Source organism: Haliotis rubra, unplaced genomic scaffold (genome assembly GCF_003918875.1).
Source record: "Haliotis rubra isolate DU_JTF1 unplaced genomic scaffold, ASM391887v1 Scf912, whole genome shotgun sequence".
In the NCBI taxonomy this organism is placed as follows: Eukaryota; Metazoa; Mollusca; class Gastropoda; order Lepetellida; family Haliotidae; genus Haliotis; species Haliotis rubra.
This window is the reverse complement of record NW_025767649.1, coordinates 243,955-268,351: the sequence shown is the minus strand read 5'-3', so window position 1 is coordinate 268,351 and position 24,397 is coordinate 243,955. Positions and strand designations below refer to the sequence as shown.

Here is a 24,397-nt window from a genome sequence, read left to right as displayed (position 1 = left end):
GAAAATATTGCTAAAACATATCCTGACATTTTTATAGACCATGATGAGACCAAAGTCAACATATACAGATATTCTATAGTATATAGATATTCGTGTCCACACCTGAATTAAATGGGAAAATCAATAAGAAAACAAACACACCAACGAACCCCCATCCCCTTAAAAAACCCAGATGTGGTGTGACGTGTGTGTGTGTGTGTGTGTGGTGGGTGGTGGTGTGTGTGACGTGTGGAGGGTTGGTGTGTGTGTGACGTGTGTGGTGTGTGTCTGACGTGATTGTGTGGGTTGATGTGTGAAGGGTTGGTGTGTGTGACGTGTATGTGGTGTGTCCGCGATTGTGTGGGTTGGTGTGTGAAGGGTTGGTGTGTGTGGTGTGTCTGTGACGTGATTGTGTGTGTGGTGTGTGTCTGTGACGAGATTGTGTGGGTTGGTGTGTGTGTGACGTGTGTCTGTGACGTGATTGTGTGTGTGGTGTGTGACGTGTGTGTGTGGTGTGTGTCTGTGACGTGATTGTGTAGGTTGGTGTGTGACGGGTTGGTGCGTGTGTGTGACGTGTATGTGGTGTGTCTGCGACTCGATTGTGTGGGTTGCTGTGTGTGACGTGATTGTTTGGTGTGTGTCTGTGACGTGATGGTGTGGGTTGGTGTGTGAAGGGTTGGTGTGTGGTTGTGTGTGTGTGGTGTGTGTCTGTGACGTGATTGTGTGGGTTGGTGTGTGACGTGTTGTTGTGTGTGTGTGTGGTGTGTGTCTGTGACGTGATTGTGTGGGTTGTGGTTGGTGTGTGAAGGGTTAGTGTGTGACGTGTGTGTCTGAAACGTGATTGTGTTGGTTGGTGTGTGGTTGTGTGTGTGACGTGTGTGTGTGGTGTGTGTATGTGACGTGATTGTGTGGGTTGGTGTGTGTGACGTGTGTGTGGTGTGTGTCTGTGACGTGATTGTGTGGGTTGGTGTGTGTGACGTGTGCGTGGTGTGTGTCTGTGACGTGATTGTGTGGGTTGGTGTGTGACGTGTGTGGTTGTGTGTGTGTGGCGTGTGTGTACGGTTGTTACAAGCAGTGGCACTATGGTAATTTATGAACAAGCAAGTCATTTTGCACAATTTTGGTTTGGTTTGTTTTAACTTCTACAGGCCAGGATCATGAGGTAATGCCATGTATAAGTGCTTTAACTTCTAAGGCCAGGATCATTAAAATCCACGTTAAGTGAGTGAGGTTGATAGGCTTGTTTTAACTTCTACAGGCCAGGATCATGAGGTAAATCCACGTATAAGTGAAGTGAGTGAGTTGATAGGGATCATTGTATTTTGAACTTCTACAGGCCAGGATCATGAGGTAAATCCACGTATAAGTGAGTGAGTTGATAGGCTTGTTTTAACTTCTACAGGCCAGGATCATGAGAGGTAAATCCATGTATAAGTGAGTGAGTTGATAGGTTTGTTTTAACTTCTACAGGCCAGGATCATGAGGTAAATCCATGTATAGTGAGTTGATAGGTTTGTTTTAACTTCTACAGGCCAGATCATGAGGTGATAAGTTGAGTTGATAGGTTTGTTTTAACTTCTACAGGCCAGGATCATGAGGTAAATCCACGTATAAGTGAGTGAGTTGATAGGTTTGTTTTAACTTCTACAGGCCAGGATCATGAGGTAAATCCACGTATAAGTGAGTGAGTTGATAGGTTTGTTTTAACTTCTACAGGCCAGGATCATGAGGTAAATCCACGTATAAGTGAGTGAGTTGATAGGTTTGTTTTAACTTCTACAGGCCAGGATCATGAGGTAAATCCATGTATAAGTGAGGTTGAAGGTTTGTTTTATTCCAGGCCAGGATCATGAGGTATAAGTGAGTGAGTTGATAGGTTTGTTTTAACTTCTACAGGCCAGGATCATGAGGTAAATCCACGTATAAGTGAGTGAGTTGATAGGTTTGTTTTAACTTCTACAGGCCAGGATCATGAGGTAAATCCACGTATAAGTGAGTGAGTTGATAGGTTTGTTTTAACTTCTACAGGCCAGGATCATGAGGTAAATCCACGTATAAGTGAGTGAGTTGATAGGTTTGTTTTAACTTCTACAGGCCAGGATCATGAGGTAAATCCATGTATAAGTGAGTGAGTTGATAGGTTTGTTTTAACTTCTACAGGCCAGGATCATGAGGTAAATCCATGTATAAGTGAGTGAGTTGATAGGTTTGTTTTAACTTCTACAGGCCAGGATCATGAGGTAAATCCACGTATAAGTGAGTGAGTTGATAGGTTTGTTTTAACTTCTACAGGCCAGGATCATGAGGTAAATCCACGTATAAGTGAGTGAGTTGATAGGTTTGTTTTCAGCAGTGTTTCTTATCATCTGTATCAGCTGTGTGCTCTTCATTATTAACCAGTACACTTTTCATGAGTAATCTACGATTCAAAGCCATGAACACAGTGATCCTGACACAGTGAAGGGAGACAACCAACTTCAGTATCCCATCTGTGTTAGTATACAGAAGTGCCATTAAAACAAACAACAAAATGTACACGTGTGTGATTATGTTTTAATAATTTAACTGAATAAACAAAGATTGAGTGAGATAAAAAAATGGCAACAATGGAATGACGTTTGGCATATTTCAACAGTATAATTACGTGAATAACATGAGTAATAATAATAAATATCATGTGACCAGCACAATAAATTATGTTAAATATACCCATATAACAAAATTCTTCCAAAACCAGTTCAGAAATATTGAGTGAAGGTTAAAATAACACATGGTCCTGTGCGTAGAGCTCAGGTCACAAATCAGTTGAAGTAGAGCAACGTTGGGTGAGGAGACTCATTGGATGGTAGGGCTGCGCAATATAACCGGTTTACCGGTATTTACCGGTTCAGACATGAAAACGATACGTATTGCGATACGCTGATCGAAAACCGGTATTTTGACATGCAATCGGAAACCTTCGTAACACTCAGAAATCTTCGGATATTTCCGTTTTTAAATTGTTCCTTTCCTTGTTTCATTTGTGCCAAACATTATTTACATTTTTATTTTGCCATAATTAAAAGTTGATATTAAAGCCTAAGCAAGCATTGTGATTTTATTGTGTTTTTGCTTTATAAATCAAGTATTAACTCGACTATAAGTAGTTTTTTGTTTAAAAAACCTTCTTGCAATATATTGCAATACATATGGCAATACATGCTTTCGTATCGCAATATGAAAATTCCCTGCAATACCCACCCCTATTGGATGGGTGACATGTTTGGCAGCTTGACTCCTGAGAGTTTCTATCACTTCAGTCCTCACAACAAAGCACATGTTATACATGTGGTCTCACCTTAGACGAGTTTGTTCATAATTGCCTCTTTTCAATCAGCAGAAAATGAGAACTGGGGTGGGATAAGTCATGTGACTATTAACCTTCCTGCCTTTACAGGCAGCTTAGGTTATCCTGGTAATAATGATAAGATTATGTGTTCAGCATGTACTTTCTACATGGAAAAGGCAGATTATAAATTCACAATTATAAATAACGTATAAATTCTTCCACATCCTATCTCGTTAACAAAATCAAACACTGCATCCATAACTCGATCATGAAATACATCTTTCAGCAAGAATCTACATTCTCTCAAATGTTTTAAGTTAGTGAGAATTGTTTGACACTTCTTTTATAAATATTGCAGTATCATTGCAGGGGATGCCAGAATGGGTTTGTACATTGAGGGGGATCAAACCCAGGTCTAAGCTTGACAAGTGAATACTTTAACCACTGGTCAAGCCCACCTCCTATCTTTGAACATAAGCCATAATCTTCAAATATTTTCAATGAACCATACAGAACCATTTAGATACCAGTATTGCAAGATTATTCTGCTGTATAATGCTGCAATATTTCAGAGAAGGCAGCATGTAAATATGGTGAGAGTGATTGAGATGATGAGCAACAATTAGAGTATGACGTCATGCTGACAATTAGAGTATGACATCCTGCTGACAATTAGAGCATGATGCCAGCAACAAGAGTAGACATCATGCTGACATCATATGCATCATGCTGACAATTAGAGTATGACATCATGCTGACAATTAGAGTATGACATCATGCTGACAATTAGAGTATGACATCATGCTGACAATTAGAGTATGACGTCATGCTGACAATTAGAGTATGACATCATGCTGACAATTAGAGCATGACATCATGCTTACAATTAGAGTATGACATCATGCTGACAATTAGAGTATGACATCATGCTGACAATTAGAGTATGACATCATGCTGACAATTAGAGCATGACATCATGCTTACAATTAGAGTATGACATCATGCTGACAATTAGAGTATGACATCATGCTGACAATTAGGTTACAAAGCCAAACTACCCAGGCCATTAAACTACGAATGAGTGAGTGAGTGAATGTTGCTTTAAGCCGTATCAGCAATTTTGCAGCTATTCACAGCAACATTAAATTGTGATATGATTGTGTATTTCTGTCCGTCACCACTGATACAGTAGGTCTTATGAAATGAACATCTGTGGTAAACATCTGTGGTACAATCACCCTTGGTTACCATGTATCGCCATAGAAACAAGGGGCATTTTAAATCACTGATATATGCATACATACATTTGCATAATGTGAAAACCTTATAGCACAGTTTGTTTTTAATCTGATGATTACAGACCACAAAAACTATTAAAAAACCAAACCCATTAGACACTGACAACTATGGGTAAAACTGAAACATCAAAATAAGCAAAAAAGGTTTATGAACAACCGAAAAAAATGTCCTATATGGTAAAACGTATATTTGGGTTGAATGTCTAACAAGGTCTCAGAAACCTGTCCCTGAAATAAATGTTTGGATGTTTTTTTCGTTTGTTGTGATGTGGCACAAGCAATTTTTCCCGCCTATATGATTTTCGGGTCTGAACCAGATAATCTAATGATTGGCTTCATGAGCAACTGAGATACGATGACATACATCAACAAAGTCACTGAGACCGATCACAATCCTGTTAGTCGCCTCTGAATAAGAACCACTGAATAAGAACAAACACTCACTCTTAAAATATATAATTAGGCATGACACCTCAATCCTACATAAAAGGGACATAACTCTACAACAAAGGGACATAACTCTACAACAAAGGGACATAACTCTACAACAAAGGGAAACAACCCTGCACGACAAGGTAACAACCTGCTGACATGCAAATGTAGCAGTGGGTACAAAACACATTTCAAAACTATTATTGAATGATTAGCTCTGAGTATTACAATCAAGACTAGGTTCTTGTCTACATGTATGTGGGACTGTTGTCAACTTGAGCAATAACGATAAATATTAAACCACAACGGAAAAAATAATTGCTTCTTAAATCACAGGCCCTGCACTGGTTAAAATTTGTACTGATCCATTACATTTGAATAAACCCAATGATGTTAAGGTAAATGGGGTTTTCATGGTAGGGTTTAATGTTCACAATTGTTAGTTTGCTAGTTGTTTACTGTCACAGTCAGCAATATTCCAGCTATATGGCGGCGGTCTGTAAGTGATCAAGGCTGGACCAGACAATCCAGTGATCAACAGCATGAGCATCAACCTGTCAACCAAGTAAGAATTGAGTGGAGATCATATAAACAATGAGTGAGGTAGCTGGTCTGAATGGAGCTTGACTGACTGACTGAGTTTGGTTTTACGCCACTTTTAGCAAATATTCCAGCAACATCACGGCCGGGGACACCAGAAATGGGCTTCACACATTGTAACCACGTGGGGATTCGAACCTGGGTCTTCGGTGTGACGAGCCAACGCTTTAACCACTAGGCTACCCCACCGCCCTAATGAATGGAGCTTGAAATAGTTTGCTAATTATACCACCCTGTATCAGCCTACTTCCCGAGAAAACATTGATTGATTGATTGATTGATTGATTGTTGCTTAACGTCCCACTCTGAAATATTCCCGCTATATGGCAGCGGTCTGTTAATAATCAAGTCTGACCCAGCTAACCCGGTGATCAACAGCATGAGCATTGATCTACGCAATTGGGATACGATGACGTGTCAACCAAGTCAGCTCTAGAGGTAAGACTGAAGTGATATATCAGAGTCTTGCAAATGTTCACCACTTCAAACACTGGTATCTTGTGACAAACATAGAAACATTATCAAGTCAACTGAGATTCGAAACCAAAATCAAAGTTTTTTGGCATGCACAAGGGACGCAACTTTACGTAGCGCATATATCAGAATTTATAGTGAGTATGGTTTTATGCCTCTTTCAGCAATATTCCAGCAATATTCCAGCAATATCATGGCAGGGGATTCCAGACATGGGCTTCACACATGGTATGGGGAATCGAACCAGGGTCTTCGGCATGATTGGTGAACGCTTTAACCACCCGGCTAACCATCCCCATTAACCATTAACTTCAAATTCACACTTTTGAGGTGATACCTTAAAACTGAATTCAGTGGATAAAACATGGCTGAATTATAGCCATTTCATTACAGAGGCTAGAACCTGTAAATCTATTTCCTACTGAGGAAAATCTTGACCTGCTTCAAGGCAATAGCATCACAGTAAGTATATTTCTGACTAGCTATAAGCAATAAATCAACTGATTCATGCCTACGAGTAAAAACAAACCATGGATGATCATCTACAGTTATGACTGTTGAAACAAGAATATAAACACAGCTAAACTCTCCGCTTTAGCACTGGTGGGGGTGGCCGTGGCGGTTTGTCTCTCTTCACTGAAGCCGTTTCATTTTTCAAAACGGGTGGAGTACGACTTGGTGGAATTGGCCTTGACCTTTCACCTGAACTTGACCTTACATGGCCATTTATTCCCGAACTTGTTTTGAGATATTTACTGTTGAAGTCCTTGATAGCATCAGGTGGCAGTGCAGGGGGAGGTCGGGTCGGGGGTGGAGGGGTTGACTCCTTCATGGCCTGGACATTGTCGACACTAAGATGGTCACTTTTAGTGGACGGACCTGGAGCAGGTCGGGTCGGAGGTGGTGGGGTCAGGGACCCCTTCATGGCCTTGACATTGTTGACACTAAGACAGTCACTTTTAGTGGATGGATCTGGAGGAGGTCGGGTCGGAGGTGGAGCGGTCAAGGACCCCTTCATGGCTTTGATATTGTCGACACTTAGATGGTCACTTTTACTGGATGGATTTGGAGCAGGTCGGGTTGGAGGTGGAGGGGTCAAGGACCCCTTCATAGCCTTGACACTGTTGACACTTAGAGGGTCGCTGTTTCTTGATGGATTTGGAGCAGGTCGGGTCGGAGGTGGAGGGGTCAAGGACCCCTTCATGGCCTTGATTTTGTCGACACTTAGATGGTCACCTTTTCTGGATGGATTTGGAGACGCTGGGGTGGAATGGCACTGTATGAAAAAATGCAAAAGACTGAAATTAATATATGCCGGTTTCTATATATAAAACCATCTAAGAACAGCATACATAGAATTTGGAAACTAACCGATTGAGGTGCCCTTGAGGTCTTCTGCCATGTGTTTGAACTCTTAATCTTATCACTAACATGTTCACTTAACTTTCACATTCTATTTCAAACACAGATATATACTTTCTATCAATGTGTAAGTGTTAATGGATGTCAACCTCTTTACTTTGAGGAAAATGAGGTTTTGGAGTGTATTCTGTCACCATCATCAGGTGATTTGTTAAACTTGCCGAATTTGCCGCTGTCAGTTTACAAATCAAACATTTCACAAACAATATAGGACGATAAATGAAATAAGCTACAGGTTTGGACAGAAATGAAGCAATTCCTCAATCTCTACACATCAGTAAAATGATCTAGAGCTTAATATCCCCGTCATATTCAACACTCAGAGAACCTGTAATGACAAGACATGCATTATTAGCAGTTGTGTAGGAGCAGGTGAGAGTTACCTGCCCTTGGAGAAAAATCTGGCAAATATACTGAAAGCTTCAAGAATCAGAAATATTTGGGGGAAATACTTATCTGTAATGAAAGTTGAGCACACAATTTTAAAAAAGCATTCATGATCACTTCTGCTGTTCAGTATATAAAAGCCAAATATGCAGATGGATGAACAGTGTCCTGAGCATGGCCAGTCTTGAACATTTCAGTTTGATGATACCTTGCAGAGACGCTCAGGTGACTGATGTCACGAGACATCCGGCGGACCTGTCCACCGCAAAATCTCTAAAGTTTTGCTGTTGATCCGGTCAGCATCATTCCAATAAGCGCCGCATCCAACTCTCATTGCTGGTTGGTATCGCGTTTCAGACGTGACATTTTTTCAGCGTTCTTCAAGTCGATTTTGTAGTGGCAGTGGTGTTTTCTGAATGACCTGCCTTTTAAAGGATTTAACTGAAGGGAAATGCACGCATTTTTGTGTGAATCGGGGAAAAATCATGCACAAAACATGTGACCAAAAGCATGAAAATGATGGCATTCAGGCAATATGGTCAAGAATAACTAGGAAACAACGGCAAAACCATCTTGGATTTTTGTGTGATGGGTTTAATCATGGGAAACTTTTTTTTTGTTCATGGGAAACCTAAAATATATTTATTTGAAGCGCATGTTTTAAACAAAAGTAAGTTGCGTTTCTATAGCAGTTCAGCATACTTTGAGTAGGCATTTTGTCAAAGACAGAGGTATTAAAGATGGTATGATTTCAGTGGAAAGTACTTATCAATGTACATGAAGTTTTCTCACCTTCCTGGCACCTTCAAATCCAACAAACTTGTCATGTGGGGATATCGACGACACCACCTGTCAGTCATACAAAACACATTGTGAATGAGTCTTGTTTTACGCCACTGTTAAATATTATTCCATCCATGCTACTGCAGAGAACACAGAAATTTGGCATCAAAAAGTGTATATTGATGTCTTTAAAGTGAACTCAAGTGCAATGCAACCCCCTGTAAAAACCCTCGAAATCGATGCTTATTTATACTTGCCTATAAAGCAATTGTGAAAGACACAAATTACCAACACGTACACGATCTGAACATGTGCAATAAAAACATGGCTGTCTTCCGTAATCTTCAGAACATGGCGCCATTTTGTGTATTGATTGGTGGCCGTAAATTTCAAATACTGAAGTAAGGTAGGCGAAGAATCTGATTCATTTGTTTTAATTAATTTAAGAGCTTTACAGTCAAAGGATCATCTTAATCAGGGTACCCTCTGCCCTCGGAGTTGATGAAGTTGTCCTTTAAACCAGATTTATTATGGAATGTTTTGTATTCTTAAGCCGACTACAAGATGTTCGTTTATTAATTCAGCATATTTAGTCGAATCTGACCAAACAGTCCTACCTTTGCCTTGCCCAGGAAATCTTTCTTCTGTAGGTTGGCAACAAGTGACTTTGACGGACGGAAAACCGACTCCTTTACCGTGAGTTCCAGCAGTGACAGATTAGGGGTCTGCAACAGAATATTTTGTGAGTCAGCACTTTGTAACTTTTTAGCCCATTAAAAATAACTAAAACATCAGAGGACCAGATAAGCTGCGTATCCGGGTAAAATACGCATAGACAATTTCCAATTACGCATTGAAAAATAATTGTTGCTTAACCAATTACGCATTTAAAATGTTAGATACGCAAAAAGTTTAAAACAAATGCATACAGAATATATTTATAATAATCGCTTGCGTAATGAAAAAGACATTGATTGCTATCAAGTTGTACTGTTAGTATAGGACAAGTGTTGTACTGTCAGTATAGGATGAGTGATTTTTTATGAAAGCATTTCCATTATATTTAACTTGGTTTTGATTAGGTATGACATAAGGCAGAACATACCTGCTTAGTAAACTTACTCAATGACATAATACTTATGTTAGTGAAATATGACTGAAATAGGCACATATTTGAAAGCAGTGGGTAACGGAAAATGAAATACCCACTCAACATTCACATTACCCACTCCAAAAAAATACAGTGGGTACAGTACCCACATGAGCTAAATCGTATATATCTGGAGCTCTGAACATGGTCATGTCTTCAAAACTCCTGATAATTTTTTTATTCATAAAGTATGTACTCACATACACAATTTTGGGCTGATGAGATTTTGTTAAATCATATTAATCAAGTTATGGAAATAATTCAGATTAAACTGTTGTTTCTGTTTGTGCATATTCACTACAGAAGAGTAACTTCAGATTTTAACTACTGCTGCTGCTACTGGTACTACTACTACTACTACTACTACTTGCTACTGCTAATACCACTGCCACAACTGCTACTAGTACTACAAGTACTACTACTACTACTACTGGTACTACTACTACCACAACTGCTACTACTACTGCTGCTACTACTACTACTGCTGCTACTACTGTTACTACTACTACTACCACAACTGCTACTAGTACTGCTACTACTACTACTACTGGTAATACTACTCACTGCTACTACCACTCTTTCGCTGCTACTTACCGTACTGCTGCTGCTACTACTACTACTACCACTACTACCGGTACTACTACTACTGCTGCAACTACCTGCTGTTGCTACTACTACTGCTACTACCACTATGCTACTACTACTACTACTACTACTACTGTTACTACTACTGCTACTACCACAACTGCTACTACCACTACCGCTACCACTACTGTTACTACTACCAATTGCTACCACTGCTACTGCCACTACTGTTACCACCACTGCTACTACCACTACTGCTACCACCTGCTGTTACTACCACTGCTGTTACTACCACTGTTACTGCTACACTTACTGCTGCTACCACTGTTACTACCTGCCACTTACTGCTACTACTACCACCGCCACCACTACTGTTACTACTACTGCTGCTACCACTTCTGTTACCACCACTACCGTTACTACCACTGCTGCCACCACTCACTCGTTACTACCTGCTGCTACTACCACTACTGTTACCACCACCGCTGCTACCACTACTGTTACTACCACTGTTGCTACCACTACTGTTACTACCACTGCCGCCACCACTGTTACCACCACTGCCACCACCACCGTTACTGCCACCACCGTTACCACCACCACCGTTACCACCACTACGTTGCTACCACCACCGCCGCTTGCCACCACCACCGTTACTACCACCACCGCTGCCACCACTACCGCCGCTACCACCACCGCTGCCACCACCACTGCTACCACCACTTACACCAACCTGCTACCACTACCACTGCTACCACCACTGTTACTACCACCGCTGCTACCACTACTGTTACTACCACTGCTGCTACCACCGTTACTGCTGCTACCACTACTGTTACCACTTGCTACCACGCTCACTGTTACTACCACCGCTGCCACCACTACTGTTACTACCACCACTGCTACCACTGCTACCACCACTACTGTTACCACCTACTACTGTTACTACCACCGTGTACTACCACCGCTGTTACTACCACTACTGTTACCACCACTGCTGCTACCATTACACTGCTGCCACTACTGTTACTACCACTACTGTTACTGCTAACCACTACTGTTACTACCACCGCTGCTTACTACCACTGCTGCCACCACTGGCCGCTACTACCACCACCGTTACTACCACTGCTGCTACCACTACTGTTACTACCACTGCTGTTACTACCACTACCACTACTGTTACTACCACTGCTGCTACCACTACTGTTACTACCACTGCTACTACCACTACTGTTACTACCACTGCTGCTACCACTACTGTTACTACCACTGCTACTACCACTACTGTTACTACCACTGCTACCACCACTGTTACTACCACTGCTGCTACCACTACTGTTACTACCACTGCTGCTACTACCACTACTGTTACTACCACTGCTGCTACCACTACTGTTACTACCACTACTGTTACTACCACTACTGTTACTACCACTACTGTTACTACCACTACTGTTACTACCACTGCTGCTACCACTACTGTTACTACCACTGCTGCTACCACTACTGTTACTACCACTGCTACTACTGCTGCTACTACCACTGCTACTACCCTGCTACCACTGCTGCTACCACCACTGTTACTACCACTACTGTTACTACCACTGCTGCTACCACTACTGTTACTACCACTGCTGTTACTACCACTGCTACTACTACTGTTACTACCACTGCTGCTACCACTACTGTTACTACCACTGTTACTACCACTGCTGCTACTCCTCCTGTTCCTTCTGTTACTATCCCATTCTCTACCTCTGAAGCTACTACTGTTACTACCTCATTCTGTACCTCTGATACTACTACTGTTACTACCCCGTCAGTTTGCATGTATTTCTGCAAACACCCACCGGCAAGGAGGACAAGGCAGCGATGACGGCACGTTCATGTTGTGGATCCTTCACGAGTCGAGATGCATTCTGAACACATTCACACACTCCCTGTGTGTCAGACTGGCTCTGTAACGCCACAGCCAGGTTCATCAGCACCTGTAACAGAGGAACAGAAACACACTACAGAGAAGTAGGACAGTAACGGAGCGAAAACATGTATAAACATTACCGTGGATATCAGAAGAGAAGACAATGAGCTCTATACTCCAGGTATTTTCAGCATGCAAGTCAATGGTTGTTTAAACTAAATAGCGACATGGTATCTTCATGAACAAGCTTGGACGCAGAAACACATCATTAGCATTGAAAATTTCACTGACTGACTGAGTTTGGTTTTACGCCACTTTTAGCAATATTCCTGCAACATCATGACGGGGGACACCAGAAATGGGCTTCACACATTGTACCCATGTGGGGATTCGAACCCGGGTCTTCGGCGTGACGAGCCAACGCTTTAACCATTAGGCTACCCCACAGCCCCAAAAATTTCACTGAACATTCTAAAATTTCAAAAACGGACGACTGGTTTCAGAATTCAACTGATGGCAACATCTTATGTGAGTCAAGATTTGCCACTAGTTATCTCGGCCACCTAGGATCACCCTCAGTATCCAGGGCAGAACTGCTCGAAAGTATCCTGTCCTAGACCAAACAAAACCAATGGTCAATATCATGAGCACTAGGGTTGGGTATTTCAGAGAATTTTCATATTGCGATATGTTGCGATGCGAAAGCATATATTGTGATATGTATTGCAATATACATTGTAATACATGAAGATTTCTAAACAAAAAAACTACTTATAATCAAGATAATGCTTGATCTATAGAGCAAAACCACAACAAAATCAATGTTTGATTAAGCTTTAATAACAACCTTTAATCATGACAAAATAAAAATGTAAACAATATTTGGCACAAATGAAACAAGAAAATATCCAAAGATTTCCGAGTGTTACGAAGTTTTCCGAAAACAAGTCAAAATACCAGTTTTCGGTCAGCGTATCGCAATATGTATTGTTTCATACAATAACCGTTATTTGCGCAGCCGTAATGAGCACCATCCAACAATCTGGTTACAGGGACATGCAATCACCCACGTCACATCTGACAACCATATCCAGTCTGGTGGCCTTTCCCAACAGGCATCAGGTAGACAATTCTGTCAGGGGTTAAAGAGGGAGAAATTTCGATATCATCACAGAGACAAAGTCACAAACAAAATGGCTGTCGTCTAACAAGCGCTCAAGCGGTCACCTGGCTTGTGTACAGTTTGATGGGAAGTCCAAGCTGCCTGTAGTCAATCAGATTGCTGCCTCTCATTTTGTCCAATGTACTCCGAAAGTCGGCCTCCGCCTCCCTGTACCTGAAACAATCATTGTCACTTGTGATGAGACAAATCTTTTTCAACTGATTTACAAATTCCCTCTTTGCCATGAAAAAGAAAAGAAGAAAAAAACAAAAATATATGTTTATTCTGTGTATACTTAAAAAATATACATGTAATATGGCCATTGTTTTTTATCCCTGTTTGTTTCTTTGATCATGGATCCACTGGCCCTATTTTCTTTAAAATTAGAAAAAGAAATAATACAAATTTACAAATATTACAAATATAATACACACAAAATTATTTTGAGACTACACAATGTTTGAAAATAAATAATCTTAAAAACTCATGTGGGTCAATATGACAGTACTACATCACAAAAACATTCAGTCAACGAGGCGTAGTAAAATTTCTTGCAAAATCACGATAATCAATCTAGAGTTGTGTCCCTTGTCCTTGAAACACTGCACTGTTGGTACACAATGCAAGATACGGCTAACCTATAAGACAAATTCTGAGCCTAACTATGAAGGATGCATATTGCACACTTAAAAGGTTTTTAGCAATATTTCAGCAATATCACAACGGGGGACACCAGAAATCGGTCCTGTTCCACTGGAGCTCAAACGAGTGGAGTACACTAACTTAGAGAGGACAGACTATGCACAGCTTTTGTGGGGATTCAATGGAGCTCCATCATACTAACTTGCAATGAGTGAGCAAGTGAGTTGGGGGGCTACGCACCCTTTGCAATACACTTAGCAATATCAATGGCTTGGAACACCAGAAATGTCATCATTGGAAATCATGTGGGAATCAAACTGGGCTTCAGCATGACCTAGCTTATACTCTTTTAATCATTAGGCCAACTATCCGCACCAATTCAACTTTTCTTACAGGCAGAATTTGAACCAAATACATAACCAGTCTCCATGTTTCTTCAGGCATCAAAGTGACCAGGTGTTTTGCATATATGAAAACACAAATTTGTTTATTGTTTCATCCCACACTCAGCAATTTACAATTTTGAACTAGACAGTTACGGCATATGATGAGGTACATAATCGAAACCTGTCAACCTGAGATAAAGCATGGGTTGCTGGAGACCAATTCTACTGTCAGCAAAGCAAGTGATATATGTTCAACTCTGGTGGATCCCAGAACTCTTTGGCCATCCCTTGCAGACTTTGTGGTTTCAAAGGAGATACCGAAAATATACTGGCAATGGGTGGATAACTGACCACACACCACTTTCAAAAAGTGAACCAACTTTGTTGGGCTATAAAATTCACCTTTTCAGTTTCAGATACGTGCATCCTCTTTGAAAATAGGCCACCGCCAAAAATGGATCTTTGGTAATGGCATCAGAGAACCACTGAAAAACAAGACAAAATGGATTAAAAATACAAATAGAAACTGCAATGGAAAAGTATGTAAAAACTAAATGCACATTTGGCTTATAGTAATCCAAAATGAAACTCCCAACGTGGGTATTGGCTAAAAATAGATTGAGAGAAGATTGTGTTTATTCACCTTATAATTATGATGCAATGAATGCATACTGCCCAAAAACATCTCTGAATAAAGGGAAAAAAATTATTTAGGATTCCAGACTAAGGTCCATTGTAGGCAACTTGGAAATCTGTTATTTTGTTCAAAATTGGGTATTTTTAAAGCTTTTATTTCCCTCATTAACATTGTATAACACACTCAACAGGCAAAAATATTCGTTAATGTATCTTCTTCTTCATTCTCTTTATTGGCCCTGATATAACAAAAATATAATTTACTTGTGCTGTAACAAATCCACCTGGAGGTGAATACTTTAACTATATATTGAATACATCAATATATGAATAATGGATATTATAGCTAAAACACATGGAATTATCATGAAACGGACCTCCTATTATCAGAAATTTGCGAGCCGCTGCAAATGATATTGGACCACTCAACCGTAACGACGGGCCACTATCAGCACTTGTTGTCAAGTGACGCCATAGTGGAAGCCGGTTCATTCGAAGCTTGGCTTTTGACTGGCAGATATTCTGGGGCAATAGTCATAGCAACCTCGACCCCGCTTTAAATAGCTATTGGCTTGGCTTTTTCTTTCAACAAAATTCCATCTATTTTAGCATATTAATCGCTATATTTGAGGGCATTATCATTTGCAGAAGACCTCGGTTTTTCAACTGCCCTCCTTCGTCGGGCAGTTAATGGAAGACCCTGGTTTCTGCAAATGATAATGCCCTCAAAAATAGCATTACCCTTATAATGAATGCAAGAACATGTCAGCCGTTGATGTATTATTCAATAAATTCAGTAAAAGAATACAATTTTTATTCTACAGTATTTATATCAACAATCGAAAGTTAAATTCCCCGAAGAATATTACAATACATGTATACAGTGAATACTATAAAATGCTCGTATCCATAATTGAATCAGTAAATGAAACTAATTACCTTTGCCATGCCAGTAAAATAATTATTTGACAAGGTTTGACCATGTTGACAGTGTAAATTTATCATGAAAATTACCAATAATCCATTTACGTCAAATTAAATATATAAAAGTGTTGGCTATTATCCTGTCTGTCTTGGATATATTCTATATAACATATCTCGTTTTGATAAATAACACCATAATTCAAGGAAATAAACACTCCTTTTAAAAATAATTATGAACATGATGAATGAGTCGATTTTAGAGATCATGAATACAAGCAAGATTCATTGATGGATATCATACGCTTTGATTCACTGAATATGGAACAATATAATTCCAATTTTGGAATATATGCTGCCATTTGCTTAAGACAGGGATCTGAATATCAACCAAATCCCTATAATTCTGAAAACCCCATTTCTACAATGTAATGTAGGTACCACAAATAGTTTCACATCACATCACAAAGTATCCATCAGAACTGTCAAATGAATAATCTCTGCTATCAGTATCATGTTTGCAATTTTACTATTTTCCAATCTGCCAAAAAACTGCACTAGCCATCTATGCTTGTCAGATGTTAACAGGTTAAACAGAACTTCATTATCTCCTGTGAATTATTGTTTATTCAAGTTCATGACATAGAGAAGATCACTATGCATGATGTTTAAATTAATCTAATTGGAATTAAATAAATTTTATTTTCAGAGATTGATCTCCATGTTGTTTTTTGTTCTTACAAATCAGAATGATATGTCATACTTTTCAGTAGGGCTGTAACGAATTCACTATGTTGTGAATATGATACGTATGACGAATATTGGGTAACGAATGTGAATAATTATTCACGAATACAATATCGTAGTTAAGTGACTGATGCACAATATTGAATGCCCATGTTGACAGTGTTAATTTGTCACAGCAATAACCAGTCATCTCATGACACTCAAATTTTGTATGTAATAGTTATAGATGACAGTACCATGTGCAGCCTTGGCAAACTAACATGATTTGCGCTACTACAAGGCTAGTACATAATGCATTCTTGCATATCTCATTTTGAAAAAGGACATAAGGGTTCAAGCAAAACACACTCCCTTAAAAATTGTAAATATTCATGAATATTCGGTTCTGGTGACCACGAATAAAGAATTGAATTCATGTAGGGCTACGGTTCGATTCACCAAATATGTGAGTGAATCGTTACAGCCTTACTTTTCAGCCTAAACAAATATGTCTGTTTTGAACTTCAGCCATTAACATATTAAGGTAAGGGAGGTAATTCTGGTTTTATGCGCATGTGCATTATATCAAACATAAGCATTAGTTATGTCCCGAGCCAATAAATCAGGTTGTCACTACAGCTGGACAGCTCATTAATCTTTCATCAACATGCACTGAGTGATTATTGGCATACAACTTCATAATGAGAGCAATCAACTGCACCAGGAGACCAACCCATATATAAATAGCTTCAATCGAGCTGAACATAACGTTTGTATAATACAACTAGAATATAAGTGCTTAAACACTGGACCCTTCACTAAATGTCACAACATCTACAACATTTACGACCTAAGGTTGAAGTGAGATCGAGTGAGTGAGTGAGTTTTACACAGCATAGGAGACCCGCTCTCTTATCTTTAAGTAGCAACACCATAAGGATATTCAGAAACAACAGTGGGTATGTCCGATAATCTCTCACCGTCACAGTGAAAGGCTGTATTCTGTATGCCAACTCTGACATATAGATAACCGTACAGAGAGAAGCTCATACCCAGGAGCTGCCAGATTCATAGCAGCCTCTGTTTCATTCTCTATCCAACCGTTTTAGAGAACAAAACACAGTCATCTTATTTATATCACCAATGCAATCTACTATCGTCTGACCATCTTGGGTGAGTCGGACGTTGGATGGACGAGAGGGCGAATGAGTGTTCTTTTTCTTTGTTTGTTAAACAACAACATTCAGCATTTATTCCAGCTATATGGCGGTGGTCTTTATATAATCGGTCTGGACCAGACAATCCAGTGATCAACAGCATGAGCATCGATCTAAGCAATTGGGAACCGATGACATGTGTCAACCAAGTCAGCGAGCCTGACCACCCGATCCCGTTAGTCGCCTCTTACGACAAGCATGGGTTACTGAAGATCAGTATTCTAACCCGGACCTTCACGGGTCTTTAACGGGTCTGTTATAAACTGTGGTCTACCCGATAGTTCTATAGTATCGGGCGGTAATTGTTTCGGCATACTGTAAAACATGGAGTGGAGTCTTGGAGTGGAGTGGAGTCTTAATGTAAATATTTAGGTGACCAAGTTTGTTTTGTTTTGATCATAAGGGTAGCTATACAAGCACATTCATTTTACATCTGTAGCTGGTTGGTGTTATCAGTTTTATCAGACGGCAGGAGGCATTTTGTATACACATATCAATTATTCATTCTGTAACAGTATCACGCTACCATCAAGAAGAAAAATGTATATGAATAGATGGAAGGATGGATGAATGGATGGAGAAGCATGTAAATTATTTACAAACTGTAAACAAAATATTGATAATGGCATTATATATTAGCCAAAAAACGACATATATAACATTGTCACATGTAAATTCAAATTTGTGTAGAGGAAGCCATAGTAAGGGAAAATGTACATAAATTGGGTCTATGCTAAGACATACTAATCATCAGGGAATATAACAGTTATTATTACATGAATTATTTATTTCTTACTAAACAAAGAAATTGATTACATAAGATACATAGCACTATATTATTCAAGAACTGGATTTATTGTCAGTGATGGCAAAAGTAACTGTTCCAAAGTCATAATTGTTTTGCTTTTAGTTCAGAAATAGCCATCTCTCTACATCCGTAAAATAACTGCAGCAGAATATTTTGCAAGCTGATTGTTAGTGAGTTTCATCAGCTCTCTATGGCTTCGGAAATCTTGACTTTCTGTCAGGTTATGTATGGGCAGTCCACTGGAATGTACAGATTAGAGGAAACACATCACTGATACAATCTGCCCTCAGAATGGCAGAGAGCTAAAGGAATGCTGCAGAGGATTGCCATGTAAACATTTTTACAATCTCGATTACGTTGCTGTCTACAAATGAAAGTATAATTGCACAGAGTTGGAATTTGTGACGATTTATTAATAAGTTTGGAGTAAACTGACAAGCATTAACAAACATTTCTACGAGAGCTGTAAACAAGAAAGACTAATCTCTAAGATGAGTAAGATAAGATATTTACTTTTGAAACCGGTGATTCCGGGGGTATAAACGACACCTGGGAAGAACTATTAATGGCATATTCTAGACAGTAACCAGTGTTTACAGAAGTGACAAGTGCACTTATACTCCAGACTCCACTCCAAGACTCCACTCCATATTTTACAGTATGCCAATTGTTTCACTAATATCAGCAAGGTCGACAATTTCAGCTCTACACTTAAGAAGTCATACACTGATTTAAAAAGCAAAGTTATAACCATCCACAATGCAATCACCTTATCTTTAACATTGTGCAAGTAATATTTTATCCAATGCTGCAGGCTGCGATATATTGTGGCATTAGTATATTTGTTACTGCGGTCCTTATACTGTTTCTGACAAAAGCATATGATGTTGAATATTAATTTGCTCCCATGTAACACAGATCCAACTATTTTCGTATCAAATAGCCAATTTGAGATCTTAGAAAATTATTTACTTTACCCCCACTTTACAGTTTTTGGTGTAAGACTATTGATGTTTAGTCAGCAGTCTTTTTAAGAGGTAGGTAAAAAGGGAACATTCTAAAACACCGAATTCTCCACATATTTCACTGCCTTACTGAGTTTGGTTTTTACGCCGCTTTTAGCAATATTCCAGCAACATTACGGCGGGGGACACCACAAATGGGCTTCGCACATTGTACCCATCTGGGGATTCGAACCCGGGTCTTCGCCGTGACGAGCCAACGCTTTAACCACTAGGCTACCCCACCGCCCAGGACTTCATATTTCACTGTGATCAATGTAAAATTCAGACCAACGACACTGTTGTCAGCCGCTAACCTTAGACGAATCAAATTAAAAAAATAGTTTCAGTTGCCCTCACCTTCAAAGCCTGGTCGTGACGAGGTATTGCCCCGGTCAGATATGCCACACCAATGTTGAAAAGGATTTTAGCCGATGGGTCGGTGATTTGTCGAAATCTATCAATGGCTTCTTCATATCTTCCACTTTCAAAATGAATTATTGCTTCATTCCAAGTCGTTAATATTTCTTTCAGAGACATCTCCACCGCTCTTCCCTCCCTGTCGACATTTACCAGACATACTATATTGTTGACTCAGGAAGGTGTGAATTCGTGAAACATCAGTTTGGAAAGGGCGTGTGGGAATTCCCCAGGAATACCGGAAGCTAGTTACAACTATTTGTAAAACAACTACTATCATATAAACACACACAACGCTTACTAAGATTATGGAATACCGTGAAAATATTACATACATAGAAATCGAAATAAGAAAAATTGCAATTTGAAAAAGACATAAATTGAGTTAAAGAATGTCGGTGTCTATACGACAGCACGAATATTGTTACCACATTATCAATAATAGTTGTTGACCAAATAGTACACTCTACATTTATGACGCTGTGAACGACAACGAGGCTGAGGATATCCTGTGAATGTGGTCGTCTCATAGTGGAAAGTGTAATTGTGTTATAAATGCAACCTAACAGGAAAATAAACCCTGAATTGTTCACATTAATTCCGTTCTGAAACCAAAATGTGAGTAACAAACAAATAATCTGATTGTGTAACTACATTGGGAAGTTACTAATGATAGATCAGGGAGACTATATAAGGCCCTGTTGTAGAGTATCCCTGTATATATATATATATATATATATAGACATATATACATATATACATACATACATACACACACATACACACACACACACATATATACATATATATATATATATGTTAGAGCGGAGCCCATCTATATACTATATGGTATCTGGTTAGAGCGCAAATCGACAGACTGATCGACATACATGTAAACAAACTTAAACGGTTCCTCAAATGGACAACTGAAAGTGAAACTACAGGTTGCCAATTGGTACAAATTAAGAAAGTTATTGTTAGATTACTAAAAAGTAACAATTTTGAAAAATATTAATCTAAAAACTAAGTTCTTGTTAAACATTAGTTTAATACAGCACACGCACGCGTCCCTATCTCCATTACATAACATATATTCGACTCAGGCTGAACCTCGCCCCCTGTATCAGGAAAGTTTGTGATATAGGCTGTTGTATGGGAAAATAAAATTTCAGCGAAGAAAAAAAAACCCAACGATCCATATATCATTAACATAAAACTTGGAAGTTAATTTCCCTTTAAATCACTGTTATAGGCAGTGTGCGAAATAGCCACTGGCCCGCTAGCCCGTGGCTAGTAAAAGTCCTGTCAGGTCAGTAAATCTCCACAGTCTCTGGCCCGACTGGCTAGTGAATTTTCATTTGGTCATTTTGCAAATATCTCTCTGTCTCCGCAGTTATAATACACTTTTAAATCCTGCAAGATTATGGTCTTATAAAAATGTTCATCATATTAGCAACTTAATGATGAAACATGTGTCATGGCGACCATATCTTATTCTCATCTATATGTGTAATATTTTGCTTAGTTTCTACATTCAAATTTCGGGCTAGTGAATTATTTTGTGGGCTAGTAACTTTCAGGCATAGCTACCGCGACTGGCTAGCAAAATTTGGAAACTATTTCTCAACTATATAGGCAACAGCATTGCCCTGTAAACCACGGAGCGTGTTCCTTTCAGCTGGTGTGGGAGGCCTGGATAATTACACATCAAGGTAACCATGGTAACTCGGAAATAAAGTTTATTCCTGGATTACATCCTCCGACAAAATGTCAGATATCTCCACGTGGACACACGGCAAATATAGTTTTTCAACATGCCCATGTATCTTCAAATGTATGTGTTCACTGATGTAAAGGTCAATCATTTAAACAGGACTTTACATGCAACATAGCAACGCAAAGTTTTGACCAAACCGATGAATTTAATATTTCATCGGAGAATCTCTGTCCATTTTTTTCATGATTATTTTCGATTACTAGTATTTTAAATTTTTCAAACACCAATCAATGGTTTTCTTACTACTTTGACACTTTAAAATAACGGGGGAAACAATATGACAGCGTCACTTTAGAAACAATTGAGATTAAGATGAGATTTATACCAAATCCTTGTCGAGATATACCTTGTATATATGATAAAGCATGGATTTCGAATTTGTCGTTATACAATAGGAGAAAATTATTTTTATGACCATGTTATTCCAAGAACCCGAATTTGTAACTTGCACAAAATAATACTGTTTAATCTATTTTTTCATTTTGTGATAATTATTTTGTTCCTTTTCTTATATGTGTAGTCAAATAAGACGCCGCAATTGCTCTATGCAGAGTTGTGTCCCATTGGTACACCAGGAGCCTCAGCGTGGTTGTGGGTTCGAATCAAGGTTCGTTACAATATTGTTTTCAGGTTTGAACACACGTGTAGGGGTAGTTTAGTGGTTAAACCGTTTGCTCATCACGCTGAAGATGTGGGTTCGATTCCCCACATGGGTACAATGTGTCGGGATCGAGCCCACCTGTGACCAGGTGTAAAAACCTCGGAGTCAACTTTGTGTGCAGACTCTTTCAGTGTTGTCACAACCCCTAGTGTACAGTACACACCCCTGTGCACTTCAAAGAACCCACGAATCCGTTGGTATATGACCAGATGGTGGCCACATGAATACGTGCAAACACCAAGTTGCGGGTACAGCAACGTGCAGTGAACTTGGACAAAGTACTGTGACTATGTGTCCCAGTCCACCCAGCTGTGAATGGGTACCTTGTTAGGATGAGAAGGCCATAATAACTCGGTGCGCCTAGTGGCTGCAAGAGTTGTATGATCCCAAGGGAGTTGAGATTGATAACACGATGTGCCGTTGAGACTGACATCCAATGATCGAGGTAAAATATACCAGCGCCTTGAGCAAGCACTAGTTGCCTGGATTTGTGCGCTATATAAATATCATATAATAAAAAAAACATATCATATAATAATGTGTGAAGCCCTTTCCTGGGGTCCCCCGCCGTGGAATAAATACTAAAAGCGGCGTAAAACCGAAATCACTTTTCAGACTACGTGAAACCCGGAACTATAATTAGTTTATTTAATAATTTATTAGTTCATAAATCAGGGTTCTCGCGATCGATCCCTGATTTTATTCAAATGGACGTTTAAACAGAACCGACTTGCTTACTCCTGTAAGTTAACGTTACAACTATGAAAGCGACATTCTCCGCAGTCACCTATGTCAGCTATGTATTTCCGTTGCTATGACAACAAGGACACAGTAAGTATATATACACTGTCCTGATGAGACAAGAACATTCCAAATCTATCGGGATTTAGGACACAGGATCTCCCAGCGCCCGTATTCGTGTAGTTGATAGGCAGACCCACTCTCTTATCTTAAGTAGCAACACCTTAAGGATATTCGGAAACAACAGTTGGTATGTCCGATAATCTCTCACCGTCACAGTGAAGGGCTGTATTCGGTGTGCCAACTCTGATGTATAGATAACCGTACAGAGAGAAGCTCGCATCCAGGAGCGTCAGATTCATAGCAGCCTCTGTTTAGAATAAACGTATCATTCTCTATCCAACCGTTTAGAGAACAAAACACTGTCATCTTATTTATATCACCAATGCAATCTACTATCGTCTGACCATCTTGGGTGAGTCGGACGGTGGATGGATGGGAGGGCGAATGAGTGTTCTTTTTGTTTGTTTGTTTGTTTGTTTGTTAAACAACAACATTCAATATACCAGATAGATGGCTGCGGTCTTTAAATAATCGAGTCTGGGTCAGACAATCCAGTGATCAACAGCATGAGCATCGATCTACGAAATTCGGATACGATGACATGTGTTAACCAAGTCAGCGACCCTGAAAAAGACATCAGTCATTGTTCCCATGCACAATCGAATCGTACCCGGATCTTCGACGTGAGGACTTTAACCAGGTTACATTAAAAAACATCTTGCCACAATGTGGGATGCTCTGTTGTTGATGATGATGTTTATGATAATTACGTCGTCACCGTCATCTTATATTTGGGATAACAGTTCTAGGTAAAGTACAAATTAGTACGTTTTTCCGACTGCGTGGGTTCGAATCCTTGAATGGACTAAACCCA

The 24,397-nt window shown here is 39.5% G+C and overlaps 1 protein-coding gene across 2 annotated transcripts; it reads right to left on the bottom strand.

Annotated features, from left to right (window-relative positions):
• Positions 1-6,346: 6,346 nt before the first annotated feature.
• On the bottom strand, positions 6,347-20,504 carry LOC124264193 (neutrophil cytosol factor 2-like). Of its 2 annotated transcripts, XM_046698933.1 has the most exons (8): positions 20,222-20,504; positions 14,955-15,037; positions 13,590-13,698; positions 12,292-12,429; positions 9,321-9,428; positions 8,713-8,769; positions 7,133-7,387; positions 6,347-6,946 (listed from the first exon to the last, which is right to left on the bottom strand). In XM_046698933.1, exons 1-8 carry the CDS (start codon positions 20,399-20,401, stop codon positions 6,692-6,694), a joined length of 1,185 nt encoding a protein of 394 aa, XP_046554889.1. In that variant the 5' UTR covers positions 20,402-20,504; the 3' UTR covers positions 6,347-6,691. The 2 variants fall into 2 exon arrangements, with proteins under 2 accessions (XP_046554889.1, XP_046554888.1); XM_046698932.1 differs by having other exon boundaries at positions 6,347-7,387.
• Positions 20,505-24,397: the final 3,893 nt, after the last annotated feature.